This window comes from Cervus canadensis, chromosome 7 (genome assembly GCF_019320065.1).
Source record: "Cervus canadensis isolate Bull #8, Minnesota chromosome 7, ASM1932006v1, whole genome shotgun sequence".
Taxonomy (NCBI): domain Eukaryota; kingdom Metazoa; phylum Chordata; class Mammalia; order Artiodactyla; family Cervidae; genus Cervus; species Cervus canadensis.
The window spans coordinates 82794754-82810086 of record NC_057392.1 but is presented as its reverse complement, the minus strand read 5'-3'; the positions used below and the strand labels follow the sequence as shown (position 1 = coordinate 82810086).

The window sequence follows — 15333 nt, the reverse complement described above, 5'->3', positions numbered from 1 at the left end:
GCAAAAAATTGAAAAGTAAGTGTGTTTAATTTTTAAATCACTGTTTACATTGCTGTTATCATTATAATAAAGACTCATCCAAAGTTTAATGCTGGCACAGTTTGATTTCTTTTTCTTTTGACGAGGCAATACTTTTTTTAACTTAATATTTCATCAACTATAATGCTATTAGAGACTTATTTTCACTTAGTTCACTCATCAGGCAGTAAGCTGGCAATAAAGGAGAATCGCTCCTTTGAGACGTTAATGCTTTGGAATAAATGATGTGCTGGAACAGAAATTTAATTAATTTACAGAGTATATTGATAGTCCCTTGTTACTGTGCTGTATATTTTTAATCTTCTCTAACATCTGTAGTAAAGTGTTTGAAAACCCCTGCAGTTGAGCAACTAGTAGATAATTAAGTAATAAGGGAAGAGGTTTCTAGAGGGAAAAAGATTCTTTTTACCAAATGCTGTCATAACATGAATAAAGAACTGCTACTATGATATGCAGTGAAAAAAGTAATACGCTACCTAATTTGATACTGTTCCAAAGATATGGCAAGCTTCTTATATTTAAAATGTGGATTGTAGCTTAACTCTTCTCCAAAGTTTAAAACAGATAACATTTCACTGACAAGTCAGATGACTTTTAATGACCAACAGTTTTTCCCAGTTTTTATGCCATCATTAGACGTATGTTGTTTAAATTCATTTTCTTTCTGATGCAGAGATTATGTTGAACTAAGCCTCTAAGATTCTAAATAAATATTGTAAATAATCTGAATAAAGATTGTAAAAGGTATATTTCAGATTTTCAGCCATTTTTTTCCTTCTGGCTACTGCACAAAAAATATGTAATGAATTTATTTCTCCTTCTCCCAGTATTTTCTTTCACAATGTAGGCATAAAATAAACACAGAAATTTTACTGTTTTTGTTTCAGCGAAAGCTGATGAAGCATTGAAAGCCAAAGAAAGAAATGAAGAAGAAGCAAAGAGAAGAAAGGAAGAAGGTAAAGACATGTATTCATTTTGTTTCAAAGCAGTCACAGTGAAGAGTCACTATTTGGCGTGATTCTCTGAATAAAGCATAAAACATCATTAAGTGCTTTAAGGGGTACCTCCTGCTACTTTACAAACCTAAACTATGACACAATATTACACAATATTCAGTGTCTTGGACACTGATGTTTGCTAGTGTAAGGTTAGTTTAGAAGCATCCTAGTGATAAGCATCTGGGGAAAGAGGGAAGATACAAAGTCATACAGCGGAACTGGTGTGAGTTTCTTCCAACTTTTATCTTAAGTCATCAAAATCAGTCATAAAAACGGATTGATCTTATGGGTACATTTTGAAATATTTTACCAGTGATGAAGAAAAGTCTCCTTGCCAATAAGATTTTAAATAAAAATGCTCTTAAGATGGAACAATAAATTAGGAAATGTCAGAAATGTCAGTTATAATTCAGATTAAGAAATTCATCATAATTTTTGTAGATTATTTCCTTGAATAGCATTGAAGCCACCCCCTAAAAATACTACACACAGAAATCTAACACATTTTTATCTCCCCTAACAAACTGTGTTTATCCTTCAGTTTGCTGTGATGCATGTGAGTGAAAATTGTACATTTTTCATTCTCAGAGGCTTTATATATACTGTCGTAAATCACAGTGCTTAAAGCAAGATCCAGGCAACTCTTTCTCAGTCAGTTAAGTTGATGATCCACTTGGACTGGTAATCATATCACTCTGTTGGCTAATTAGCAGAGTAACTAATTCTTCTGTGAGCTTTCAAGGAGTTGAAGCCTGATAATGTGTTCCAAAGTATTGTCTTTGAGTCAGTTCAGTTCAGTTGCTCAGTCATGTCCGACTCTTTGTGACCCCATGAACGGCAGCACGCCAGGCCTCCCTGTCCATCACCGACTCCCAGAGTCCACCCAAACCCATGTCCATTGAGTCGGTGATGCCATCTAACCATCTCATCCTTTGTCGTCCCTTTCTCGTGCCCTCAATCTTTCCCAGCTATTGTTTTTGAGTGCTACTGTCTAAATCTGAAATTTGAGAATTTTTCACAATGCCTTCCTTTTACTATGACAACCACAAAAAATTTACACCTCGAACTTAAAATTAGAAGCTGAGACCTTATAGAACCTAAAATGTTTTAGTATGATGATGTAGAATTCTTAAAAGCACCATTCCATCAGAACCAAGCCCTCAAAACAGGGGGAAAAAAAAAAAACCTGTAGATTCAAGTGGCAGAACCCTACAAATAAGTAGATTCAAACTAAATGTGTATCCAGAGTTCCTACCTTGACTCCTGTAGGTCCTGACTTTATGCTCTTGTCCTAGATCAACTAATTTTATGGGTGTATTGAAAAAAATGAATGAATTCTGCTGGTAAAAATCCTCATTAGAATTCTCTTCTTTTGGCTTTCTTAAATGCACATTTTGGTTTTGTTCATGGAAACAGTCTGATTTCAGTTATGCTTATGGTCATATGTAGTACAAATAGATATAATACTAAATGTCAAATAGTCTAAGCAAACTGTAATATTTCAGTACTGCTGTGTTATGTGGTATTCTGATCAATGTAACTAATTAATGACATAATAGCCCTTATAAAACATTGTGGTGCTATAATTTACAAGTGTGGCACTTATTATCAACCAACACAGTAAATATATATTGCAATAGTTATTAGTCTAATTCCATTAATTCAAATCTTAATTGGAGTCATAACCAGTTGAAAGCAGATGACATTGATATGGTAACCACGGATATTGAAATTGTTGGGTGATTTATTGTTATGAAAAAATACATAATATGAATGCTTCCTCTAGTAACTGCTTCTTCTGGAAGCTTTCAAGGAATTGAAGCCTGATAATGTGTTCCAAAATACTGCCTTTAAATGCTGAAAGAAACTTTTTAAAATTTCAGAGCCCCTTGTGTACACGATGACGATTGATATTTCTAATAGTCTGTCCTCTTTTTTTTTTTTTTTCATTAAATTAGCTCTAAACATCTTTTAAAAGATTTTTTTAAGAATATGCTGATGGAAATTTGCTGTCTGACTCAGGGAATTCAAACCAGGGCTGGATAACAACCTAGAGGGATGGGATGAGGAGGGAGGTGGGAGAGAGGTTTAAGAGGGAGGGAACAGAGGTGTACCTGTGGCTGATTCATGTTGATGTATGGCAGAGACCAACACAATACTATGAAGCAATTATCCTTCAATTAAAAATAAATAAATTTAGTTAGAAGAATTTAAGTAACTATAGATACTTGAAGGTAATATTGTAATTCTTTTGAAGATATGTTTTCACTTTGATTTTCACTAAGTCAGTTGACCTTGCGGAGAAGGCAATGGCAACCCTCTCCAGTGTTCTTGCCTGGAGTATCCCACGGACGGGGGACTGTGGTGGGCTGCCGTCTCTGGGGTCGCACAGAGTCAGACACGACTGAGGCGACTTAGCAGCAGCAGCAGCAGCAGCTGACCTTGCACTTAGCCTTTCCCATTTCAATACCGGCGAATTGTTAGAAAAGCACCTCTCTCCATTTATAGCTGTTTTAATTAGCATCTTTATAGGCCTGTCATTCTAACCAGAGTATAAATTCTAGGATTGTAGAGGATTTAGTATCCACAGTGCTTAACATGTAGTAGACACAGTTTCTTAATTACTGCATAAATGAATGAATGACCAGTTTACCTTTCCTTCTTTTAAATCCATGCTTAAGTAACTTATCCTGAGCTTGAAGTTGATTCCAAATAACATCATGGAAAGTGTAATCTAACCGTTAGGTCTTTACGCTAAGACAGGCCTTCACTCAGACAATTTCTCTAAAGAGTTACAACTAATCAAAAAAAAATCAATGAATTTCAAAATACTATCAATATTTGCTAGTATGGACTTGCCAAGTTTTTACCTGAGCTAACTGAATTCTCTGTGTATCCAAACAAAATGTGGGGAAATTATTACCACAGATGTTGAAGAAAAATTCTACTGGTAAGGCAACCTATATGACGCTAATGTTAAAAGATTAAAGGTGTGTTTCATTCAGTATGTTTCCTTTGCCTGTATTTTGTGAATGGAAGTAAATTATTAGCCAGATTTTTGCTGTTGTTAGTTTCCAGAATTTTTTTCTTCCGGATTGTCTAGATACTTGAATGCTATCAAGTTAAACTTCCCTGAAAATGATTAATGCATAAGCTACGTTTATTTTATTTCATATAATTAGTCCAGCTGCAAATTGAAACCTGAGATGCATCTGTATATGTATGTGTGTATATTTCTGCATCTGAAAGAATAATAATCTTTTATTTCTAACCCATAAGCCGCTAATAATTCAGTCTATCACATCACTTACACAGTTCATCCCTTAATTTCTCAGCATGCTGATATGCAGCACATGGTTGAAAGCATTCTTAAAATGTAGATAAATGTGATCCGCCCAGCTCCCTTTATCCATTCTCTGTCATCTCAAAAAATGATTGTATTAGCATAGCAAGATCTGTGCCTTGCAAATACATTCTGACTATTGTGCAGTCCTTTTCTTTGAGTGTTCTTAAATCAATATCATAATTATGTTTGCAAGTACTGTATCCAAGATGAAAGTCAGGCTACTCACCGAAACTTGTCCAGGGTAACTACTTTGTCTTCCACTCTTTAAACAGTGAGACCCCATTTAAACTGCCCTTTGTGGTCCTTACACAGCCCAGTTGATTTTCTATGTGTTAAATATCACTGTATATTTACATAAACTCTCCTTTTTTTTTAACTATTTACTCTCCAACTCTTTCCATTTTTGTTAAATTATATAATGGTTACATTACTTCATTCAGCAATAAATTTGGCTTTATAGTTTCCTTCTTTAAAAATAAGCACTTTTTTTCTAATTCTGTATTATATTTTAGGAAAAATGAAATCTTTCAGTTCAGTTTTCCTTCTTATTCTTTGACCTAATAAATGTTTGACTTTCTTTTTCTCTCTCTGTATTTGAAAATGTTTTGACTAATATATACTTAAAAATCATTTCAACTTTTCTCCTTTTGATTTCTTTCTGTATTATTGAATGCTTGAGTATAACTGCTCAGGTTTTCTGTATTTTACCTTTAGTACGCACTTAAGGGTTCTAATTATGTTTTAAATCCATTTATAAGCATTATTGTTTTTCTGTGCATTTTGATTTCTAACATGAATTTCTCATTTATGGCATAAGTATGAGTGCATGCACACTCAGTCCCTTCAGTCATGTCCGACTCCTTGCGACCCCATGGACTGTAGCCCACCAGGTTCCTCTGTCCATGGGATTCTCCAGACAAGAATTCTAGAGTGGTTTGCCCTGCCCTTCTCCAGGGGATCTTCCCAGTCCAGAGACTGAACCCGTGTCTATTATGTCTTCTGCATTGCAGGCGGGTTCTTTACCCACTGAGCCAACTGGGAGGCCTGGCATAAGTATACTGATTTTTAAATTGCACCTCCTGCCCCCCTTCCATGTGTTTATTCAAAATACCTCTATCCATTTGTTAGTTTTCTACTTAAAATATTTGTGTTGTTAGGCAACCCATTCTAAATTATTTGTGGAAATGGTAGATAGTGATAATACAAGCATAATATTAAGTAATTCAAGTGAAGACTTAGAAGAATCCTCAATTCTCATTTGTGTAAGTTGAAATCCATCAAACCTTTTCCATGTGTACTTGACAAAAAGTAAAATAGATTAGCCTTAATTTCTTCTTTTCTGTTGTTGTTAATCCTTTAGCAAAGCTGGGGGTAGAAAGTACTAGTAATGCAAAAGAAAAAAGGGGGTGCTGGGCAATGTTCATATACTTTACATATTTTCACTCTCTTAATCCTTATGAACTCTGTGTGGTTTGTGCTATCATCCCCATATTGTAGGGAGGATAGGAAACTAAGGCTTAATAACTTGCTCTATGGCTAGTAAGTAGTGAAAACAGTGCACAAACCCATTCCCCCTCTTTAAACATCCTGCATCCTTACAAGCAGTGTTCAAATATAGTCTGATTTAAATTGCTTGCCCTCTACCTTTGCCTTCTTCTCTCTATCTCACCCTCTAACTCTTAAGTGCTTGTTTACTGTTTTTTGTATGTCCTCAAATAGATCTGTACCCATTTTATGTTCCTCATTTGGGTTTCTGGGACCCCAGAAGGTGCAGTTCTCCAGTTAGAGGCAGGATTTGTCAAGGCATCTATGTACTCTTCCCACAGTCTCTACTTGCTTTTCTCCCCAGTGACTGGCTGGTCAGTGGGAAACACTTGTTTGTCAAGTCCACAGCATCCTTGAGAGCCTGGACCCAGAGCCAAGCCTCCTTTCTCTCAGAGGTCCTGGCTCCCCCCTGCTCTGAGGTCCCTGGCACGAAGCGCACTTGATACCATATCGCGCCACATCCCGAGAGAACTGTTACAATCCCTCTTTCCCTCCACGGTGGCTCCTTGCCGAAGACCAGAAAGATGAATGTTTGGGGCTCTGAGGCACCCTTTATTCCTTCTGGACACCCATTATAAGAAGGTTGGAGTGAAGTTAGAAGGGTGAACAGGCACAAGGATATATCATTTAGCAGTCAGTTTTTATACAGTTGGCATGCTGACATAAGTAAGTTAAGTAGAAATAAGGATTGTCCTTCTAGCTCTCTCCTGAATTGGCTGCACATTGTAATAATACATAGTATGATTCTCTTCTTAGGTGCAAAGAAGAATTTGAAAGTTTACCACCCCCACACCCATCTTACTTTATTAGATAGTTCCATTCCAAGATTTTAAATATCCCTTTTTTTTCTTTATTAATTCAATTAAACTTTGCAATAATGTAACATAGTAACAAGGAGTCATTCAAAAAGTGAATCTTATGTGATGTGTACTATGAGAAAGAAGCTCTGTTATGTTCAACTCTGTACAGTCCATGGAATTCTCCAGGCCAGAATACTGGAGTAGGTAGCCTTTTCCTTCTCCAGGGGATCTTCCCAACCCAAGGTGAACCCAGGTCTCCTGCATTGCAGGTGGATTCTTTACCAGCTGAGCCACAAGGGAAGACCAAGAACACCGGAGTGGGTAGCCTGTTACATTTCCAGGAGATTTTCCCAACTTATGAATCGAACTGGGGTCTCCTGCACTGCAGACTTTACTGGCTGAGATATCAGGAGAGATTAGGCAGTAAATATAAAATCTCAAAGACAATTAAACAACACTAGAATATAATATTCAGAAAGATATACTGTTGAAATAGAAAATTTTCGCTCTAAAATTGCCCTCATTTTGACCAAATATAGACCAAATATAATGAAATTAATATTGTTTTAAATAAGCTTGGCCTGATTGTTGATATAAGTATAATTGATTCTATAGGCTGTTTGGTTTTGGTGAAAATTTTCATAAGAAATCTCATATTAAACTTTTTTTTCAATCTAAAGCAGATCTCGATTATTATTTCAGTTACATAAATCAATCAATTCGGTTCAGTCGCTCAGTCGTGTCTGACTCCTTGCAATCCCATGGACTGAAGCACACCAGGCTTCCCTGTCCATCATCAACTTCCAGAGCCTACTCAAACTCATGTCCATAGCGTTGGTGATGCCATTCAATCATCTCACCCTCTGTCGTCCCTTTCTCCTCCTGCCTTTAATCTTTTCCAGCATCAAGGTTTTTACTAATGAGTCAGTTCTTCACATCAGGTGGCCAAATTACAGGATTTTCAGCTTCAGCATCAGTCCTTCCAATGAATATTCAGGACTTATTTCATTTAGGATGGACTGGTTTGATCTCCTTGCAGTCCAAGGAACTCTGAAGAGTCTTCTCCAACACCACAGTTCAAAAGTTTGAGAGCATCAGTTCTTTGGAGCTCAGCTTTCTTTATGATCCAGCTCTCACATCCATAGGAAATTTGTATTCCCATGTATCAGATTTAATAATTCTACATATTTCATAATGTATTTTTTATATATCTGTATAGCCTTTTAACACACTAGCTCTAATGTTAGAGAACTGCTTTAAGAGGAAAATTTATCTGCTTAGCTAGGATCCATTGCTTTACTTCATATTTTTATCCCTCAACTTCTTATTTAGTCTAAAAATCACTCAAGAACAGACTGTTACTTAGCCTAGCCATCTGTCTTATTTCCCTCAGCAGTGATTTGTCCTTTATTGTCCACTTGATTCCTTGTCTGCAAGAACTGGATTGTTAAATATTTTAAACGTTTCTTTTGCATATAGTTTTATCTGTCATGTTTACATGACATCAGCTATTTATTCCTCAGTTTTGACACGTCCAATAAATGTGTGATGTGTGCTAGTTCATTTTTAACTAACTTTTTAACAGTGCAAAGGGTTCTTCCTTATAGCTCACTAATAATGTTTGTGCTTCATATGCACAACTGTACTCTGTACGGGCTTGGAAGCCAATCTGGATAACATTTTACTTATTTTCAGTAAGGTGTTCATGTATATGAATGCAGATGCACTGATACCTATTTAACCATTTTTAGACTTCCAGTGAATGACCATCATGTTTTTGCTTACCAATTTAAATATTTCTCTGCTCTGCAAACACAAATTTCAAGACCAAATGAAAGCTACAGCTTTCTTTTCAACCAGCTATTTTCACTATAAATTAAACGTTAGAAAGCTGACATACATATTGAATGTCCACAGGTGTGTAGTCTGGAGGAAACCTGTGGAAGCCATTGCAATATAGTTCAGTTCAGTTCAGTTCAGCCGCTCAGTCGTGTCTGACTCTTTGCGACCCCATGAATCTCAGCACGCCAGGCCTCCCTGTCCATCACCAACTCCTAGAGTTTACTCAAACTCATGTCCATCGAGTCAGTGATGCCATCCAGCCATCTCATCCTCTGTCATCCCCTTCTCCTCCTGCCCCCAATCCCTCCCAGCATCAGGGTCTTTTCCAATGAGTCAACTCTTCGCATGAGGTGGCCAAAGTATTGGAGTTTCAGCTTCAGCATCAGTCCTTCCAATGAACACCCAGGACTGATCTCCTTTAGGATGGACTGGGTGGATCTCCTTGCAGTCCAAGGGACTCTCAAGAGTCTTATCCAACACCACAGTTCAAAAGCATCAATTTTTTTGGCGCTCAGCTTTCTTCACAGTCCAACTCTCACATCCATACATGACCAATGGAAAAACCATGGCCTTGACTAGATGGACCTTTGTTGGCAATGTAATGTCTCTGCTTTTTAATATGCTGTCTAAGTTGGTCATAACTTTCCTTCCAAGGAGTAAGCGTCTTTTAATTTCATGACTGCAATCACCATCTGCAGTGATTTTGGAGCACCAAAAAATTAAGTCAGCCACTGTTTCCACTGTTTCCCATCCATTTCCCATGAAGTGATGGGACCGGATGCCATGATCTTAGTTTTCTGAATGTTGAGCTTTAAGCCAACTTTTTCACTCTCCTCTTTCACTTTCATCAAGAGGCTTTTATATATTGCAATATAAAGAGTCAATTATACTGTAGTGGAAAGAGCCCCATCTTTTTGTAGCTGAAGTAAGAGAATGAGGTTCAGAGTCCTAGCCCTGCCATTTACTGGTTCTGTGACTGAGTCTCTTAACTTCACTGTGACTCTAAAGTAGTAAAGGTAATAAAAATCTATCTAGAATTGTTAGAAATGCATTAAGTGTTTAAAAATCATTTCATAACTCCATAGGACTGTATAAATATAAATTTTCATTACTCAGAACTGCAGTACAAAGAGTATCATTCTTTTATTATTCATTTCTTTTATACCTTTTATCAATTTAAAAAATATGCTGACTGTCTGGTACATACTGGGTACTGTTTAAACCATATGAAGAGAGCAATGAAAAAAGAAATTGAGTCCCCTACATTGGAAGAGCTGTTAGAGGAGGAAGACACAAACATGACAGCGATGAAATACAGTAAATTCAAATAAGGATAGTAATGTTTTCTTATCCTCTGTATGGTCTTAAGTGGTCCCTTTAAGCCCACTTTCCCTGTCTGTTAATAAATAAGGATGAAAAAATAAGAACGATAATCTCTCTACCATCTAAGGATGTGGTTGTGATACAGTAGATATGAAACCATTTTATAGACATTATAAAATCATAGTAATTGCTCTTTTAGTATTAATTTTTAAAATACTTTAACTAGCTCTCTTCAGTGATCCATAAGTGAAAAACGGAAATCACAGTGGAAAATATAAGACCACATATCGAGATTTATGGGACAAAGATGATGTGGTAGGATGAGCTTATTTGAACTCACCTTCCTCTGAGAACACAGGAAATCTGGTCAATATATTAAAAGATATGTTTGAAGGCATGAGAGAGAGGCTAGAGAACTGTAGGTCCCTCTTTAAAGAAAATAATGTTAGCACAGCAGCTGGAGCTAGGTTTCCTCTAGAAATTATTCCAGTAGTAGCATTCTTAAAAAGGTGATGTCAATTCTTATAAAGGTCACTGAAAAGCTAAGAATCTGAGCAGAGCTTTTGAGAGCTTCATGAAGGTATAGAGACAAAATCTAGAGTTGAGGGCTCGTCAGGGAAGGGAAAACTCTGATAAAACCATCAGGCTTTTGGTTTGGATCTTAATAGATTATTCCCTAAAAGTAAGTAGGAACCAGAAATAGTCAGGCACCCATGGGGGCTGAAGCCCAGTTTTGAATCATCTCAATTCCTGATTGAATTAAGATGAGTCAAGGTTGCCAGTGCCCCTAGCTAATTACCAAACCATATATAAACCTTTTCTGGAAGAAGGTAACATTATCCTAATCCTCAAATTATCTTTACAGTTGTTTCTGTATGACATCCGTTAAGAATCACCAGGCATATGAGAAAACAAGACAAGGTGAAGAACAGTGAGAAGCAAGAGATCAGAGAAACAGCAGTCAGTAGGGACAGATTTATGGAGGATCAAGATAATTGAGTTGTTGATGCAGATTTTAACATGACTCTGCTTAATATTCATGGAAATAAAAGATGATACTGAGAATTTTAGGTGAGAAATGGAAACTAAAAAAGTAAAGAGAAAGTATAAACTGAAAAATACATTAATTGAAATCAAGAACTTAGTGAAGACTTAATCTTAAGACTTAAGAAAAAAGGAATTAAAGAACTGGAAGATAGATTAGAAGAAAAACATCTCAAATGAACACTGTTTATTATGTCTCTAGAACTTATTTGTCTACTAGTTGCAAGATTGTACCCTTATAACATCTCCCAAACCAAGCCCCTTGTAACCACTATTTTTATGAGTTTGGCTCTTTGGGGTCTTCCCTGGTGGCTCAGTGGATAAGAATTCACCTGCCAGTGCAGGGGATGTGGGTTTGATCCCTGATTTGGGAAGATTCCACATGCTGCAGAGCAACTAAGCCCGTGCACCACAATTACTGAGCCTGAGCTCGAGACCCTAAAAGCTGCAACTACTGAAGCCCGTGCACCTACCACCTGCGCTCCACAAGAGAAGCCGCCACAATGAGGAGCTCAGACGCTGCAGCTAGAGAGTAACTGCTGCTTGCTGCAGCTAGAGAAGGCCCATGCAAAGCAACAAAGACCCCAAAATGAATAAATAAATAAATGAGTTTTGTATTTCACATATAAATGATATCATATAGTTTTTGTCTTTCTCTATTTGACTTATCTCAGTCAAATAGTGTAATGAACTCAAGGTCCTTCCATGTTGTCACAAATGGCAGGACTTCTCTCTTTCTTGTGGCTGAATAATATTTCGTTGCATGTATATAAATCACATCTTTTTTATCTATTCATTCATTAACAGGCACATAGGGTGTTCGTGTATTTTGGCTATCAGGAATAATGCTGCAATAAAAATGGAAATGAAGATACCATTTCAATATTCTGTTTTCATTTATTTTGGATATGTGCTCAGAAGTGGAATTTCTGGATTATATATACTATTTTTAATTTTTTGAGGAACCTCCTTACTATTCTCCATAGTGGCTGAACCAGTTTACATTCTCACCACCATTGCACAAAAAAGTTCTTTTTTCTCCCCGTTCTTGTCAACACTTGTTGTCTCTTGTGTTCTTTATTGTCACCATTCTGACAGGTGTGAGGTGCTACTTCAGTGTGGTTTTGGTTTTCATTTCCCTAATGATTAGTGATGTTAAGCATCTTTTCATGTACATACTGACTATTTGGGTGTCTTCTTTGGAGAAATGTCTACTGAGTTCCTCAACAGACTCACTGAGGAACTCATTGACTCCTTTTTAAATCAGATTGTTTTTCTCTTACTAAGTTATATGATTTCCTTATTTTATATATACATATATATTGGATATTAATCCCTTAGCCAATATATGGCTTGCAGATATTTTCTCCCATTTTGTAGGTTGCCTTTTCATTTTGTTGATTATTTCTTTTGTTGTATAGAAACTTTTTAGTTTGTTACATTCCCACTTGATTTTTGCTTTTATTACTTGTGCTTTTGGTATCATATCCAAAAAAATTATTGTCATGACTGTATATATTTGTCATATATATTTATGATTGTTGTATCTTCTTGACCAATTGAGACTTTAGTTGACATTATATTCTTTCTTTGTTTCTTGTTATTGTTTTTTTGCTTAAGGTATTTTATTTGATATAAGTACAGCCACTCCTATTTTCTTTTGGTTTTTATTTGCATGGAATATCTTATCCATCCCTTCACTTTGAGCCTGTGTGTGTCCTTAGATCAGAAGTGAGTCTCCTGTAGACTTGTAGTGTATAATTGGGTCTTTTTTTTTTTTTTTTTTAATCTATCCATCCACTCCATGCTTTTTGATTGGTGAATTCAATCCATTTACATTTAGAGTAATTATTGATAGGTACAGACTTTCTACAGACTTTCGCGGTGGCTCAGTGGTAAAGAATCCACCTGCAATGCAGGAGATGCAGGTTCAATCCCTGGGTTGGGAAGATCTCCTAGAGGAGGGCAGAGCAACCTACTCCAGTATTCTTGCCTGAAGAATCCCATGGACAGAGGAGCCTGGTGAGCTAATGTCCATGTGGTTGCAAAGAGTTGGACAGGACTGAGCAGGTATGCACACAGGGACTTACTAATGCCATCTTATTAGTTGTTCTCTGGCTGTTTTGTAGTTGCATTGTTTCTTTTACCCTCTGTTTGCAATTTTCCATGATGGTTTGCTCTATTTCCCCTTCCTTTCAGTTCAGTTCAGCCGCTCAGTCGTGTCCAACTCTCTGCGACCCCTTGAACCACAGCACCCCAGGCCTCCCTGTCCATCACCAATTCCAGGAGTCCACCCAAACCCATGTCCATTGAGTCAGTGATGCCATCCAATCATCTCATCCTCTGTTGTCCCCTTCTCCTCCCACCTTCAATCTTTCCCAGCATCAGGGTCTTTTCCAATGAGTCAGTTCTTCACATCAGGTGGCCAAAGTAGTGGAGTTTCAGCTTCAACATCAGTCCTTCCAATGAACACCCAGGACTGATCTCCTTTAGGATGGACTGATTGGATCTACTTGAGTCTAAGGGACTCTCAAGAGTTTTCTCCAACACCACAGTTTAAAGCATCAATTCTTCTGCGCTCTGCTTTCCTTTTAGTCCAACTCTCACATCCATACGTGACCACTGGAAAAACTATAGCCTTAACTAGACAGACCTTTGTTGACAAAGTAATGTCTCTGCTTTTCAATATGCTGTCTAGGTTGGTCATAACTTTCCTTCCAAGGAGTAAGTGTCTTTTGATTTCATGGCTGCAATCACCATCTGCAGTGATTTGAGGGCCCAAACAAATAATGTCAACCACTGTTTCCACTGTTTCCCCATCTATTTGCCATGAGGTGATGGGACTGGATGCCATGATCTTAGTTTTCTGAATGTTGAGCTTTAAGCCAACTTTTTCACTCTCCTCTTTCACTTTCATCAAGAGGCTCTTTAGTTCTTCTTCACTTTCTGCCATAAGGGTGCTGTCATCTGCATATCTGAGGTTATTCATATTTCTCCCGGCAATCTTGATTCCAGTTTGTGCTTCCTCCAGCCCAGCGTTTCTCATGATGTACTCTGCATAGAAGTTAAATAAGCAGGGTGACAATATACAGCCTTGATGTACTCCTTTTCCTATTTGGCACCAGTCTGTAGTTCCGTGTCCAGTTATGACTGTTGCTTCCTGACCTGCATACAGGTTTCTCAAGAGGCAGGTCAGGTGGTCTGGTATTCCCATCTCTTTCAGAATTTTCCACAGTTTATTGTGATCCACACAGTCAAAGGCGTTGGCATAGTCAATAAAGCAGAGATAGATGTTTTTCTGGAACTCTGTTGCTTTTTTGATGATCCAGTGGATGTTGGCAATTTGATCTCTGGTTCCTCTGCCTTTTCTAAATCCAGCTTGAACATCTGGAAGTTCATGTTTCATATATTGCTAAAGCCTGGCTTGGAGAATTTTGAGCATTACTTTACTAGCATGTGAGATGAGTGCAATTGTGTGGTATTTTAGCATTCTTTGGCATTGCCTTTCTTTGGGACTGGAATGAAAACAGACTTTTTCCAGTCCTGTGGCCACTGCTGAGTTTTCCAAATTTGCTGTAATATTGAGTGGACTTCACAACATCATCTTTCAGGATTTGAAATAGCTCAAATTCCATCACCGCCACTAGCTTTGTTTGTAGTGATGCTTCCTAAGGCCCACTTGACTTCACATTCCAGGATATCTGGCTCTAGGTAATTGTGAGTGATCACACCATCATGATCATCTGAACCCCATGAACAGTATGAAAAGGCAAAAAGATAAGACACTGAAAGATGAATTCCCCTGGCCAGTAGGTGCCCAATATGCTACTGGAGATCAGTGGAGAAATAACTCCAGAAAGAAAGAAGGGATGGAGCCAAAGAAAAAACAACACCCAGTTGTGGATGGGACTGGTGATAGAAGCAAGATTCGATGCTGTAAAGAGCAATATTGCATACGAACCTGGAATGTTAGGTCCAAGGCAATTGGAAGTGGTCAAATAGGAGATGGCAAGAGTGAACATCGACATTCTAGGAATCAGTGAACTAAGATGGACTGGAATGGGTGAATTTAACTCAGATGACCAGTATGTCTCCTACTGTGGGCAGGAATCCCTTAGAAGAAATGGAGTGGCCACCATAGTCAACAAAAGAGTCCGAAATGCAGTACTTGGATGCAATCTCAAAAATGACAGAATGGTCACTGTTCGTTTCCAAGGCAAACCATTCAATATTACGGTAATCCAAGTCTATGCCCTGACCAGTAACACTGAAGAAGCTGAAGTTGAACGGTTCTATGAAGTACCTACAAAACCTTCTAGAACTAACACCCCAAAAAGATGTCCTTTTTGTTATAGGGGACTGGAATGCAAAAGTAGGAAGCCAAGAAACACCTGGA

At 37.6% G+C, this 15333-nt stretch overlaps 1 protein-coding gene across 4 annotated transcripts in view; it reads left to right on the top strand.

Moving 5' to 3' along the window:
• RSRC1 (arginine and serine rich coiled-coil 1) overlaps positions 1-15333 on the top strand; it is a 402045-nt gene that overhangs the window by 319998 nt on the left and 66714 nt on the right. For 2 of the 4 annotated variants that reach the window (XM_043473905.1, XM_043473904.1), the window contains exon 7: positions 927-995. The exons of the other annotated variants lie outside the window; for them this stretch is intronic. In XM_043473905.1, the coding sequence (XP_043329840.1) occupies positions 927-995 (69 nt within the window). The remainder of the gene's footprint in view (positions 1-926; positions 996-15333) is intronic. 4 annotated transcript variants of the gene reach the window in all.